At 37.7% G+C, this 15,712-nt stretch overlaps 1 protein-coding gene across 6 annotated transcripts in view; it reads left to right on the forward strand.

Moving 5' to 3' along the window:
• The first annotated feature begins 972 nt into the window (after positions 1-972).
• CFAP69 (cilia and flagella associated protein 69) overlaps positions 973-15,712 on the forward strand; it is a 36,672-nt gene continuing 21,932 nt past the window's right edge. For 5 of the 6 annotated variants that reach the window (XM_030943932.1, XM_030943933.1, XM_030943934.1 and 2 more), the window contains exons 1-14: positions 973-1,108; positions 1,865-1,927; positions 3,282-3,347; positions 4,389-4,498; positions 6,457-6,533; positions 7,268-7,366; positions 9,196-9,345; positions 9,470-9,647; positions 10,378-10,498; positions 12,363-12,411; positions 12,497-12,618; positions 13,092-13,308; positions 14,188-14,352; positions 15,591-15,709. In XM_030943932.1, coding sequence (XP_030799792.1) covers positions 989-1,108; positions 1,865-1,927; positions 3,282-3,347; positions 4,389-4,498; positions 6,457-6,533; positions 7,268-7,366; positions 9,196-9,345; positions 9,470-9,647; positions 10,378-10,498; positions 12,363-12,411; positions 12,497-12,618; positions 13,092-13,308; positions 14,188-14,352; positions 15,591-15,709 — 1,656 coding nt within the window. In that variant the 5' untranslated portion in view covers positions 973-988. Of the gene's footprint in view, positions 1,109-1,864; positions 1,928-3,281; positions 3,348-4,388; positions 4,499-6,456; positions 6,534-7,267; positions 7,367-9,195; positions 9,346-9,469; positions 9,648-10,377; positions 10,499-12,362; positions 12,412-12,496; positions 12,619-13,091; positions 13,309-14,187; positions 14,353-15,590; positions 15,710-15,712 lie in introns of those variants that run through there. The other variant, XM_030943935.1, reaches the window with a different exon arrangement.

Here is a 15,712-nt window from a genome sequence, read left to right on the forward strand (position 1 = left end):
ATGCAGGGTGTGCATGGGTATTTTTGTGTATACACAAATACACAATATTGTGTATTTTCCCTTTGATAGAAAGAGAACTCTATAGCGTATGTGAGTACTAAATGTGAGATGCACCTTATTTTTGCAGAAGGCAAGTATGAAATAGGAGGGGTGTAGAATGCAAGCTGGGAAAAATGAAAATAAGGACTGTGTTGGTTATAGTTGGAGCCATAAAGTTGTCTTTCTTGATTGTTATCAGTCATCAATCACTTATTTTCATATAAAAGCTAGATGTTTAAATCTCCAGATATGTTAGCATTTAATACATTTATTCACATATTCAAATATTTGTTTGGAATCACTGTAGTTAATTATTTGCCAATGAAAACCGAGGTCGGCACTCAAAGACTCAGGATATGTGCATATCCAACATGACATGTGTGCAACTTGTCCAAAGTGTGTCCAGATCCCAGGAATGGCAGCTGAAGTGAGCAGTCCAGTAGAGTACCTGTGAGCACACCGAGCGCTGTGTTGTCCTTGAATCTCAGCTGTCACCTAAACCTCAAACAGCGGCTCACTGTTTGCGAGTAGAAGATACCTACATCCCCTCACTCTTCTGTCTCGGCTTTTATTACTTTTTTGTATCAGTCTATGCACAGAAAAGGTTACTTTCACCCTTTTCCCCGCTGCCAGGCCGTCCCAGGCAGCGCTTTCCCGTCTGGGATTTGTCGTGGTGACATCTCATGCAGGGCTTTTTCATGATTACTTGTTATGGACCCACCGGCCTCTTCCCTTCCAGCTGCCCCACATGTAGACGGGGTGGGGAAATGGTTTTCTCGCCGAGGTCACGTTCGTTCACAGACAGTAGCCCGCGAAGCGCCTTTTGTGGCCGTGTGGAGGAGAGCCGGAGCAGCGGCAGGCGGCGGGAGGGCCGGGCCGGGCTGGGCCTCGGCGCCGCGCCGCTCCCATGGCAACGGCCGGGCCGCGCTGCCGCCGCGGCGGAGCCGCCATGGCCTCGCTGGCCGCGGCCGAGCCCCCGGCCCCACGGGCGGCCTCCCGCTCCCCTGGCAACGGCCCCTCTCGCAGCGGCGGTGAGAGGCGCTCGAACGCCGCGGACGCCGCCGCTCAGGTGAGCTCTCCCGCGGGCAGGGGCATCCCCAGACCCGGTGCTGGCCCAACCCTGCCCTGCCCTGTCCTGTGCCCTGCCCCGTGCCTGCCCCTGTGCCCTGCCCTGTGCCCTGCCCTGCCCTGTGCCTGGCCCTGCCCTGCCCGGCCCCTGCCCTGCCCCCCGCTGCCCAGCCCGCCTGTGCTGTGCCCTATGCTGTGCGCTATGTTGGCCCCGCTCTGTGCCCGCCCTGGCCCCTGCCCTGTGCCCTGTGCCCTATGCCCTGTGCCTGCCCTGTGCTATGTTGTGCCCCGCCCTGCCCGGCGCCCTGCCCTGCGCCCTGTGCCCTGCCCGGCCCTGTGCCCTGCCCTTCCCCGCCCAGCCCTGCCCTGTGCCCTGCCCTGTGCCCTGCCCGGCCCTGCCCTGCCCTGTGCCCTGCCCTGTGCCCAGCCCTGTGCCCGCCCCTGTGCCCTGCCCTGTGCCCTGCCCTTCCCTGCCCGCCCTGCCCTGTGCCCTGCCCTGTGCCCTGCCCTGCCCTGCCGGCCCTGCCCTGTGCCCTGCCCGGTGCCCTGCCTTGTGCCCTGCTCTGCGCCCTGCCCTGTGCCTTGCCCTGCCGTCTTTCTCGGGCTAAGAACAAACCCCGATGTGTGCTTGAATTTACCCATCTCTGAGTAAAGTCATGTTGGTTTAACACGGCTATTTCACATTTTAAACGCCTTAAAAACAAAATTTCAAAATCGAGAGAAAAAAAAAGGTTAAAAGTGTGTGCATCTTTTTCAGGATGCACAGTCGAGGTCAGTGGATTTGAATCACGTCATTGCACTACTTGGAGATTCGGACTCAGTAAGTAACCCTGCTTCCTCGCTAACTCTGTTACACAGGTGATAATGGGCTTTTGACAAATTTTTTATACAGTTACTTTGGCACCCACCCTGAATAAATTCAGATGGGTTTATTATATCCAACACAGGTGGCTGGAGCTACAGAGCACAAAGATGAGTATATCTTCTGGTATTTGAATGCTTCTAAAGATGATAATTGTTATTTTTTAAAATTTAGTCAGTTATGGATTTATATTAAAAAAATACCTAGAGAAAAAGAAGATCACACAGGAACTTAAAAAAAAGACAAAGGCATGAGCATTCAAAAACTAGACATGAAGAATTTCTAGCATATTTTAGAATTTTAGAGTACTGAAAACTATAGCTGGGAAATAGATGTACATAGAACCTTATTAAAAGTATGCCATTAATGTAATTTCCCAAGTTAACTGCTAACAGTTCTCCAGGGAGATGATTTTAAATGAAGGTGAAATATACAAAGGTCAATGTTGAAGAATAAATACAACTACCCACATATAAAGGAGTAGCATCATCTCTCATGGGCTTTCACAGATGATTTTTAGTCTCCACAAGATGATTTGGCAGATTAAATTCACTAAGCCATCAAATAATTTTGATCCAAAATATGGATAATTTATGCTCTTAAACAAGGACCTGATGAAACCTAGCACATTTTAAATTAATGTCCCACAGAGTAGTAGTTATATCTTCCCCTCTTCCCCTTTTTTAATACAGAGCTGATATAATAAACTTACTGACTGAAGAAAAAAGTGCCAGATGTTATTGTTTACTGCTTCTGTAGATACGATATGTAGATATGATAAAATGCCTGTAAGATTCTGGGCTTGTAGAGTCCTGAAACAACTTCCTGGCCTGCCTCAAGTTGCAGGTGCTCAGGAGAGCTGAAATGAAAGCTGCACATCACTGACACGGCCTGACATATCCTCACTTCAGTTGTTTTCAGCTTTGAATTTGAAGGCTGTTTCCTAGTGGTGCAGAGCCCTCTGAGCCACCTAGACCTACATGCTTACACATTTATGTTGTGTGTAAGATAGGTTTGGTTTTCTTAGCTGCTTTACAAAGAATCACAAAGAATTTAAGAGAAGGAGTCAACACGTTTGAACAGGAGTTTTTGAAAGCCTCTTCAGTTACAAGAGAACAGACTTCATACTTAGAAATGAGGCTTCATCATGGAGTTAATCCTGCTTCAAAGAACTTTGAGAACTATGTTGTGTCTTGTAAACTTTCAAATCTGGTTTCCACTTTCATTTAAACTTAAAAGGGGCATAAACATAATCATTTAAGGTTCTTGGGCAAACTGCAATTAAAACCTGTTTTTCATTCTTTTATTTAAGAAAGATTTGGAAAAAGAGCAGCTAAAAACTCTGAAGAAGGTAGTCAAGCATTTTGAAAATGGATTTGTATCCTTTTTGCCACCTTAGAATTCTAAAGTCATGGTGTTTTATGTATGGTAATAGTCTGACTTTTCAGTAAAGTATTTGATGCTGTACTGTGCTTCCCTGGGGAGAATAGGGATGTACATTCTCATCACTGCCTTCCTTGTGTGCACACAGCCAAGGTTGGCAGGTTGGCAAGATTCTTGGATATTAGATTCATTTGTCACAAAATTCAATAGTACAGTGGCTGAAAGTGTTCAAAATGTAACTGGTGTACTTTAAACTCAGAATAGAAAAGCATAATAATTGCCACTACTTAAAAAGCAGAAGATAAAATAGCAAGATAAAAGAGACTTCCAGTAAGGAGACATTTTAAAGAAAGATGAAGTCAGACTAATTTATCTGAAACCTTTTTTCATATTTACAGTACAAACTGAAAGGTTCCAATAATGAGAAGTACTAAGGAGTGTGTTGATATGTGGAAAAATGTTATTAATTTCATACAGTTCAGATAACTGCACAGTGATTTAAGGCATCACATTACAACTGAGTTGTGTACTTCAAGGCACTTTCTGTGAGACAGTGGATTGGTAGTAACTTCTCAGTCTTAATTCAGCTTTGATTTTGTGCCTCTACCCTTAAATTAAATAATCTCCATATGTATTTGGGTCCAGATTTTCAAATTTCAGTTAGTCACTTGGGACTAGAGGAGAAAATAATTTAAATATCACAAGGCTGTCTCAGAATTTAGATAGGCAAATCTGGCATCGTGATGTAAAAGCTTTTCATCCTCCATTTTTAGAAATTTTGTGCTGAGCTTCCAGTGAGTTCAGCTGGGAAGACACCTAAATCAGATTTGCAAAAGTTGTACTTATGTAAAAGTAAGGCTGCTTCGAAAAGCTTAAGTATTGACTCACATACTTCTTTTAAAACACCTAACTCTGTAAATATTGGTCTTCTTTTTTGTTGGCTGTGTCTTTGAAGTGTGATGAGCACGGTTTTCAGCTTTTTCTGCTGATTTATAGTGGTACAGATGATTTTATTTCCTTAATTTCACATTAAAAGCCCCTTAAGGATGTTGCACAAATTACTGAAGTTCTTAACCTGTGTGCAGACAAAATGTATGAACAAGAAGCTTTCACTGAGCCTTTATGTGAACTTATTAAACTGTTTGGGTAAGTACCTCAGCACCTCTTTTAGAGATTTAAATACTGCTTATTAACAGGTTTATACATTTTCTAAGGAAACTGGCATATCCATACAGCATTTATCTACAAAGCACCTGTAGCTGCAAGGTATCCGTTGGATCATCCTTCCTTTTCATCAATTATCTTTTACTTGTGTCCAGTTTCTGGTGACATGGATGAAGAACCTATTTTAACAGTTCAGTATCTGTGCAGTTAGATGTTACATAATTCAAAACTGTGTTGTATTGGGCCCCAGCTTGCTTGGAAGTGAGGCTCCCCATGGTCTCTTATTGCCTAAGTCAATCTGGGACTGCTGGCCTCAAAGAATTCAGCAGCTGAGTGCTACTGAGATGTGTTTTGCCGCTTCAGACAAGCTCTTAAGTGAGTTTAAAAACTTAGGGGGACACAAAGGTAAGCATTGCAAAAGGTAAGCATTACAAAATGACAAGCCACATTACAGGAGAGAATGCAGGTCAACAGGATTTAGGATTTATATTTACTTTAAACATGTATTGCATGAACTTTTGGGCATCTTTGTTGTCATACTATATTTTAAGTAATCTGTAGAATAGAATTTAGGTGTTATCTACATTTGTCAGTAGTTTTCTCCTCCTCAATAATTCAGTCAGTTATTTATGGTATGCTAGTAGCTACAGTTACTCCTGTATTTAATTTCATTTCAGGAGAATAAGGAAAAAAAACCCCAAACCACCAGATAGAAAACTAGTGGCATAGTAAAAGAGATATTCAGATAAATTTTTACATAGCTTCCTCTCAACTGTTAGGTTTAATAAACACAGAACTTCTCAGCTGAATCTTCTAGTTTCCTAAGCACCCTGAGATGTACTGCTTTTCTTTGCTGCTACACAGTGGGGAATGAGGAGGTACATCACGGAGTTTAATTGTCTGGTGTTTGCTAGAAGCATGACAAAACTGAGAATGAGTGTATAAAGTCAATAAAATGGATCTGTGAGACTTTTCCTCTTTTAGAGCAGTTCAGCGCTAATTGTGGTTTCTGCAATGAATATATTTTGGAAAATTGCACCCTTGGGTTTTGCTTTAATTTCTGTACTGTGGAAATTCCACCACAATTCACTACTACTTCATATGACAGAGAAGCCTTTAAGCAGAGGCAGGGGCTGTTTTGGTTTTTTTTTAGGATTCAGGTTCAGATACATTAATTTCTCCAGTAAAATATTCCACTCTTTTGTAACTGCTTCTGTTTACCTGTCTTCTTCGCACTTTCTTTTTTTCCAATGTCTTTTTTCTCCCTCCCCTGCCTCTCCCAGCATTTATTCCATTGTTTGTTCTTTCCTTTCTTTTCCTCTGGCAGTGTTTACAGAGGTAAACTTACTGGAAAGCTGCTTCCACAGTATGTACTGTAGAGACCTTAGCATAATATTGTAATGTTTACTGTCAGACAGTTTTTAGCACTTAAATGTTTATGTCTATCAGAGTATTTTGAATATGTTATTGAGTATTTATTAATATCCCATTTTTAAAAATAAATTTGTTGTTGTGCTGTTTGGAGTCAGTTTATTTGGTTTACTTTTATCCATTTCAAGAGGTCTTGTCAATAGATAAGATCCCTTTTTTCCACCTCTGCACATGTCTGTACATAGCCCAGCTCTGTAATAGCCTGATAGTGCCTAGGTTGTAGGATTTAGTCTTCCACATTTAAATGACATTTGTTTATTCAGCATGTCTTGTTGCATCATATTTGAATTATTAAAATATTATCTATGAACATGTACCACTAATTTCCAACATGTAATTGCAGATTATTAAGCTTTCAGTGTGGAATCAGCATTGCAGAGTGCATTCATCCTAGAAAATGTGTCCTTATCTGAAAAAATTATCAAGGAAGAAGAGAAGAGCTACTGAATTTTTCTGGTGGCTTAATTAACTATTACATAGTTATAATATTTTAAAATTTCATTTTGCAGGTTACCATTTCAAAAAAGGAAATCATCTGATGAAGCAAACTATTCCGTTGAAGTTTCACAATCCATTACACAACTGGGTGAGTGTAACCTGATACGCCACAGTAAAATTATTATTATGCCACAATAAAATCAACTGTATTATTAGCATGATTTTAATTTATTGTTACTCCTTAGTAAATGTAGATAATTTCTTTAAATTATTCATTCAATCCTCTGTATTTTTTCATATTAGAAACAGTTTTTACTTTGCTCTGCAGCTAGCCTGAAGATTGGCTAGCAGAATCAAAAGCTACATGAGAAAATGTTATTAGTGCGCATGAAGAAGTAAACATGTATCTAGCCTGTTCCATTTCATTTTGATCTGAGAAATGGGGGTGTCACTGTAAACACTGAAACCTGGGATGCCAGGAACATGTATCCTTCCTGCTTCTATGCTCCCTTTATTTCATATCATATCTGCTTAGAAGAGTTTCTAATGGCATGGTAGTGATGATAACAGCTTAGTGTAGTAGCTTAGTAGTTTTCCTCAGAATTCCCCAACTTCTGGAATACCATCCAGTGCCTTGTAAGTGCCTGTAGCCATAAAACAGAGAAGGTAACTTTTTGATTAAACTTAGGCTACTCCTCTAAGATGCCTTTGTCCTCTCCAGTGTGGGAGTCTCTGCCTCTTGAATATTTTATAATGAAACTTTGCATGAAATTACAAATTTGTAGGTAATACTAAGTGCTGTAAAAAGAAGAATACTGTGTTAAGAGTACATTCTAAAAAATTATAAAGTCTGTTAATTACATTTATTTCTCTTTCTGACAGGTTACTTGATGAGCATTCAAAGCTCTCAGGTTAGAATACAAATCTGTAAGAGTGTTGTTAATTTTTTTAATATGGAGCTACCAGGAAAACTACTTTCAGGTAAAGCAGGGTATTTTTATTTTTTAATGATCCCAACTACTTTGAAATGCCTCTTTTAATTAGCTATCAATTAATATTTCTTTATAACTATGGTCACTGTATCTCATATATTAAATATATAACATTGGCAAATATATAATTAACATGCTTTTATAGAGGTGCATATTCTAAATCTGAAATAAGTTCATCAATGTACAAGGAATTAATTATTACACTTAAAATTATCATTAAATAGCATCCAGAAAATGTGAAGTGATACAAGATTTCTGAAATGTGGGTAATGGAGGGGAAAAAAAGCAGTTAGGATCAGAATTATAAGAAGGGAAATGTCGTTTTCAGGTTTTTATATGTAGCCTGGAGAGAAGCAGCTCTGCTTTCACTTGTGTTGTGAGGGATAGATCTGAATCTGTTTAAATTTGATTGAGTTCATATTATATGGACACCTTTGAGCGTAGGTTTGAATAAATGCTGTGACTGATCTCTGCAGAACTAGGCTATGCATGAACTCAGGCATGATCAGAATCCACTATTATATAATTCCTTTGACTCTTAGGATGGTGCCAGAGACTGTGGTCAGGTGAAGTGAGTCATGGATCCCTCCCAGAGGGGCACTCTGAGACTGCACTGTTAATAGGCAGCCAACCTCAAGTGAATATTGCCACAGTGTGGCTTGGGAGTGCAGGTCAAGGGGCATGCTTGATGTCACTGTGCTCCCTGCTGTGTTCCTGCAGTGGGGTACTAATCCTGTGCCCTTTTACAAGTTTTCATCTGTTTTAGGAGGCCTAAAGAAGCTGCTGCTACTACAACCCTTTCAAAATTCTAGAAATGGGAAAGCATTCAAATCTGTTTTTACCTCACAAACAAGACTCAAATCCTGCACGTAGCCATGTGTGCATTTAGTTCTGTGTCTGTAAATAATTCCATCAGGATAAATGAATGTTATTGAACAATTTTGTTTTTCTTCTTCCAATGTAGAAAATAGAATATGTTATCTTGAAATGAAGAATGTGTTTCAGTCTGATTTTTTAAGTCAAATAGTTAATCTCTAAGAATATATGTACATCTTGCCAAAGTCTGACCCTGCAGAGTTCTCTTATCTGTAAAGTAATATCAACTTGGAGCCTGTCAGAGTGTGTGCTTAGTTAAACCTCATTTCACCATGTGCATTATCTGTATTTATCAATCTTGTACTTTATGAAATTTGATATATATATATAGTGTGTATATATGCACATGTATGTATATTTAAGCTGCTTAAAATAAACTTTGCTCTCATGAGTTATCATAACATAAGCATAAATATGAATTTATTTTCTCAATGCTTCACCTTCACCATAATTTAGTAATGAAATACAGATTTGCATATGCATGGACAAAAGTAAAAACACAGACACAATAGAAAGTCAAGCTTGTAAATCAAAGTTTGGATTCACCTATTTTAAGTAATATGATGATAGAATGCAATAATTCTCTAGTCAACAGGCTACTGAAGAGAACTAGGTTACTGATGACTGAAGAAAGTTTTTCACTTCTATAGCCCTGCTTTTGCTTTCATTGTCTAAATTCTAAGCAAGTAATTTGTTTCTATAGCATTAAAGTCTGCTTGAGGGTGAGTCAGTTGGATGTTTTATAGGCACTATTCAAATATAAGAAAAGCAGCTCTTGAGTATTGGATTGTTTTTCTTAACTGCTTGAAATATGATACTTGATTTTCAATCCTTTCTTTAAAAAGTATGAACAATTTATGAAGTAATCAAAATTCTGGGGTTTTACTGCATTTAATTTTACTGCAATTTACTGCATTTTAATTAAAGCTACTGTATGTACAGGTTACCAGCCAACAAGTCCAAACTATAAAATCCGGATGGCTGAAATAGGAGGATTAGCAGAAATCCTTGTTTTGTCACTAACATTAGTTGAAAATCAACTTACTGAGAAGTTGTGGGTACTTAAAGCTCTCCAGCATCTTTCCACCTCTGGTTAGTACAAACTGTTCTTTCGATAAGCTTATTACCATTGATCTTAAATCATTTGTTCTCTGAACATGCCTGAAACAATTACTGACCTATAGAGAATTAATTACTCTGATTTACATAATTTCAGGAGAAAGTTGTGCACAAATGGTGAACGTCGGAGGAGCCAGCAGGCTTTGTTTGTGTCTAAATGGTGCTGATCCCTCAGGACAGCTGCTGTTCCGTTCCTCAGAGATCCTATGGAACCTGCTAGAAAAAGCCTCAAAAGAAGAAGTTGTTAATCAGCTCAGAAGCTTGGAATGTGTACAGTAAGTACAGGGAGCATTTAATGAATTAATTTTGTCATTGTGGAGACATCTGGAGCATTCTGTTGTGTAGTATTTTGTTTGAAGTTAACTGAGGGAAATGCAAATGGATCTCTGATTACATCCTCATTAAGATTTCAGTATTAAGATAGTAGTTGCTGTTACAGGGCAAGAACAAGGTGCACTGCTGCATAGTGCAGGAGGAATAGCTCTATCTATTGCTTTGTACAATAGAAGAGTTAAGTGCAGCATTTTGAAGCTCCCACGTTAGGCTTAACAGGCCGGTATTCCTTCACTGTTGAAGTGCTGATGTTACAAAATTACAAGGAATTTCTATGCTATGATATACAAGGTTTATTTCTAGATCCTCTGCTGGAGTAAATAACAGGTTCTTCCTTAGTGAGTTAGACTATTTAAGATTAGACTACTCCTTCTCAATAATCATTCAGCAATGTCCAGTTCCACATGTGAGTAAATACTGTGTCTTTGTATTAATTAGTTATAACACAAACAGTGGAAAATGCAATTTTTAATACATGCATCTTGCATCTACAAATAAATGGGATGTCTAGTCGTACGCAAAGGAATCCACTTCATAATTAAGTTTTAAGCTATTTCTCTTGTAGTTAAACCCTAAGGCTTTGAAAAGTATGATGCTGAATGAGGATTCATACATGTAGAGCTGTCCAACATTAGAATATCAAAGGAAAAGGTAAAATGCATTTCTTTTAAGTGCTTTGAAAGAGGCATTTGTAGAGCTTGTGTTTGGCTTCCGGCACTGCGATCATCAGCTACGGAATGATCTCTTGGTGATTGCCACCTTACTAACTGAAAGCCCTGCAGTACCTATGATTGTAAGTATTTAGAGTTGTATTCCAGACACTAATAGCTTCTTCTTTGCTTTTATAAGCTTGGTATTCTTCCCCATTTGGGTTCTAACATTTATTTCTCCTGTGTCTCCAGTGCTTTTTTCTTTCTTGAATTTGCTGAGCAAGAAAACATTTTTTCTTTCTGTAGTTGTCTTTGCCTCAAAGAGACTTAAAATCTGTAGGTAATTAGCCCAGAATACTATCAACCTTATTTAATTCTTAGAAAATCACTTTAACATTAATTTAATATTAATTCTTGTATTCTTGTATAGATTCCTGAATATGCCATTCTCCTAAAAAGTTTTGCGCTAAATCTCATTTTTTGTTTGAAGATGTAAGCTATATTCAGATGACTCAATTCCAATGTGTGCCTCATAACTGGGAACAAGAAGGGTGTGCAAAAATCAGCTCAGGAGCTCTAAGATTCTGAGAAAATAATTAGGTCCAGTTAATAAGAGGCACATAAATTCTTTTTAAAGACTACGTCACGTAATGCACTACCATGACTTGCCTGAAATGTAGATGACTCATTTTTTTGTAACATTCCAGAATTTTTATGAGAAACTTGCAGAGAAATTAACTTTATATAGATGTTAATATTGCTTTAGTCTCTTGTTTTACATTTGAGATTTACAGGTTCAAATGAAGTTGGGACATACATACTGAATAATTAAGCAGTCAGATCCCTGTGGATTAATTAGCTGTTCAGGAATATATTACTTTCCTTTTGAAGAGAAGTTCACCAATTGGCTGTATTACTAAATGAAGATTACAGACTTTTCATTCAAGCTTTTCATTTAACACCAACTAGTATGAAATATCTGTTATACAATTGCAGCAACATATTGAATATCTAAAACATTCAAACTGTTTATCTGGCTGTAGAAACAGGGCATTGTATTCCTACAAAGTAAGGAACCCAGATATGTATTTTTAATTCCTTATACTAAAAGGAAGAAAAATTGTTTCTATGCAAAGAAAATATTAAAACAATTTAATTTAGGTTTTTTACTCTCAGCCTACCTAGAGATTTTACAAGGTATAAATATAAGGTGGAAAAACATTAACATTACTATTTAATTCTGCCTTACAGATAATACTATAGCAATTTGCTTCAGAATGTTCCCTTTTCTTCTTAATATACTATCCAAGCAACTTCAGAAAAGTTAGTCTTATATTTTATATAGTTCACAAATCAGTTTTCTCATCACAAGCACACTGTAAAATTTATGTAAAGTTCATCATGATATTATTATCTTTGTGTTAGAAAAAAAACCTGTTTGCTAATTGCTTACCTCAGAAACAACTCTCCTTTGCCTCTAATGTGCTGCATAGACACCTCCTGGCTTTGGTCCTATCCATAGTTATATTAGACATTATTTTCCTTCTGTTAGCTCTCTAGGAGCTGTGATTTACAAGATTTTATTTCTGAACTTTTCATATGTGGTATTGGTAAATTCTTCTTGCCCATACATGCAGTTTTCATACGTACTGATGACCCTGATGTAAATCATGACCAAATGCATTTTAAAAAAACAGCTCTAAAAGCACTGAGAATATTTTTTGTGTGAGATTATAGTAGTGAATACAAATGTTTGGGACTTCCCCACAGAAGTTCAGACTTGTACTGAATGAAACATGGGTTTAACTAATTGTACCCTTAGGACTGTAGTTAGTTATTGTTGTATAATGTCCAAATGGTTGTTCAATTCTTTGATAAAATTCTGTTTATTCTGACATAGGATACATTAAATTCTGTTTTCTGAAGAAAAAAGTCAAGCCAAAATTAAATCATAAGTCTTAATTTCACTGCAATTTAATTAATGTGTGTTTTTTGAATGCCTATTAGGAAAGTGGATTTGCAAAGATCTTAATAGTACTTGCAACATGTACTGAAGGTAAGAGATTCCATAGTGCATAATTACACAATTTTTGCTTTTAATTATGATTTTTTTTGTAACTTATCTACCATTTCCATCATAGTTAAACTTCACAATCCTTTGGTAAAAGGTTTTAAACTTACCTACTCCTACGAGGATTTTGAGATGAAGAAGTTACTATTTAATATAATAGGAATCTTATCTAAAGACCCATCTGCTGCACAGGTAAGTTGTAACAGAACAGAAATAATAATTAAAAAAAAAAGAAAAAAGAATCACAAGAATATTACTTATCTTTCCATCTACCATAGTACAGTACACTGAAATTCTCTGTTCTCCAAATCAAGACTTAATACATAGCTTCAGACCAAGCCCTGCTGTTGAAAAGTAGCGTACAATTTCTATTTTAGAAAGTTACAAACTTAGACCATGCTAGGGAAATTGCTGACAAGTGACTGCAGAGCATTGTTGAAATACACCTGAAGAATATAATAAAATTTAGCAAACCACAATCTCTGGGAAAGCTACAGAATATAAAAAGAGTTTGCCTGTACTTGTAGTGTTCATTACATATTTTCTGAATTAAAAATTAATTTTGTTATTGTAGGACAGATAAAGTTGACTCACCCTTTAGATTTTTCTTATTTGCATGTGAAACCTATAAGCTGTCTCTCTTTTTCTTTGTCTGGACTCTGCAGCTCCTCAGTGAAAATCATGTGATCCCAGCTTTGCTTTATTATGTAAAACAAAATCAAAGGTCTGGATTTCCTGACTGGTCTGCTGCCCAATATGAAGAATTACAGCTTCATGCACTTGCTGTTTTAGCTTCAGTGGCTCCTATGTTAGTAGACAAATATTTGTCCTGCCAAGCGAATACTCTTCTCCTTGTGTTTCTAGAATGGTGTATAAGCCAAGGTCAGTGGGTACTCATGGCTTTCACACACAAGTAAACTCAAAACAGTTCAGCTGAACCTACGTTCTTTGACAGGAAGGGAAAATGTAAAACTCATGATGTCAGAATGATTCTTTTTCATAGGCCACCAAGGAAGCATATATTTCAAAAAAACAACCAACCTTTTTTTTCCTACTAAAGGATGAGCTGGTACCCCTCTCCCTGTGTACCATTGTATTGATATTCCTTCAGACAAACACCTCTACTGTCTGTGTTTTAAGTGAGCCAGGCTCTTCCCTTGTGGCAAGAAGTCCAAGCAGGAATTCCTGCCATGAGACAGGACATGTTAACTCAGAGTCGTACATGGTGAGACAGGTTCCAGACTGCAGCTGGCTTCTGGGCATCAGATAAGAGTGTGGGCTAAGCAAAAATAGAACTAAGTGCACTCAGTTTTACTGCCCAGATTTCTAAGGATAGGTATTTTTCATCATAAAATTGGTATGTCTTCCTAGCTTTCCTAAGAAATTTCGTAAGAAATTTTTTATTGGGTTGAATGGAGATCAAAAGGTGGATATTAAATGTCATACCAAACTTAACATATTTTGAGTTTGTAAAACTGCTCATGAACCTAGTAAGGGTAAAAAGTGTGTAATAATTTTAAATGTTCACCAAAAAGTTACCTTTCTTATGCATGTAAAAAGTATAGTTCTAAACAAAAAGGCTTATTTACTACATGGTTTTAAACAAGAATAATTTCTAACTTCAGTGGGGTTTGGGGGTTGTTGTTGTGTTTTGGGTTTTTTGGGGTTTGTTTTGTTTTGTTTTGTTTTATTTTTCCTGAGCACATTATTCTGAACATAGATTGTGTGCCAAAACCAGTATTGGTTGTGATTGCTCCACAGATGCTTTCTTTGGTCGAGGTAACAGTTTCCATGGAACAGGTGGTCGTGGCACCAAACTCGCGCAAATGCGCTACAGCCTCCGAGCTCTGAGATCTGTTGTGGCCCTTTATGATGATGCTGTGAGCAGTAATTTGTGTGACCAGGGAGCAATTAGCCAGCTACTGGGTAAAGCACAATTTGTATTGCTCTTCTTTAATTAGTACATTTCTGTTGACACTGAGAATGTTCATGTGTTTTTGTGTCCTGTGTTTTTAGCGTGTCCTTCAACAGCTGAAAAACTAAAAAAACCTCAACCAATTAATCCAAGCTGTAACTGATTTGATGTTAATTTTTTTTTCATTTCAATACACACTGAATGAGTTAAGCAAAACAGACAGTTTTAAAAGTCTAGATGTTTAATTTCAGAGCAAAATGCTGCCCCTTCTCACTTTATGTTACTACATTTGGTAGATCTTGTTTTTGTTGGGGCAGTCCCCAGAAACTCCAGCCCATGAGTATTTTTCCACCTAGGTCTATCAGGGTGTTGCTTTCCACAACTCCTCTTTAGCATAGAATAAAAATAATAACAAGTTACCTTTATATGAACAACATGAAGAAAAAAAACAGATTAAAACTGGTTAATCACTGCTCCTGCGATTTTAGAGCACTTCTTGTTCAGTAACACATACCTACTGTTAAATTTGGTTTTAAGTTCCAAAACAAGCTGGTTTAAGTTCTTTTCTTACCATATCAGAAAGTTTTCAGAACTCTGAAGGAAACAAAACAGGAAAGATCCTTTGGAATTCAAAGACTATGTTCTAATAAAAAGCCTAGAAATTAATTATTTTATAACCTCAGTTCAACTCCAGTGAAAACTCTGTGGAAACCTACAGCTTTTAGTGAAAGAAAAATTATTACTATACCTTACATATCAGAATCAAGTAACTTTTACTCTAGGGGAATTTTTTATATGAATGCCCTCTTCCACATAGTGGTTCCAAGGCTGACTTTGTCAGCCATGGTGGTATTTCATTTCTTTCCCACATTTCCACTGTCAATTCAAACATTTGTGAAGCTGTGGGTGAAGCAAACAGTTTGTTGTCTTTTTCTAAGAGTTCTTTAATTCATATCAGTTCCCTGAATTCCTTACACTGGCACAATCTAAGGGGCAGCACAGAGTCTGAACAAGGGAGAAGTCAGTGCAAGCTGCTGTCATTAACTCTGTCACCAAGAGTAAAGGCCATGAAACTGCAGCATCAGAGTGCACCACTTGTGGAAGCTATTATTGAAACACAGGAGATAAAACTGAACTTACTTTAAAAATCCTTTCATATAAATTTGAGTTTTGTAAAAAGCAGCAGCTGTAATAGAATTTTGACATGTGTATAGGGGCATACATATGTATAAAATATATCCATTTACAGACATCCTAAAGTATGCAGCAGACAAGGCTAAAGAAAAAGAAAGTATTGCTCTACTGGAAATCCAAGCTGACATATTATTTATTTTGTCTGTTCTCTGTGAAGATGATAACGACAGAAAGGTA

The sequence above is a fragment of the Camarhynchus parvulus genome, chromosome 2, assembly GCF_901933205.1.
Source record: "Camarhynchus parvulus chromosome 2, STF_HiC, whole genome shotgun sequence".
NCBI classification, from domain to species: Eukaryota; Metazoa; Chordata; class Aves; order Passeriformes; family Thraupidae; genus Camarhynchus; species Camarhynchus parvulus.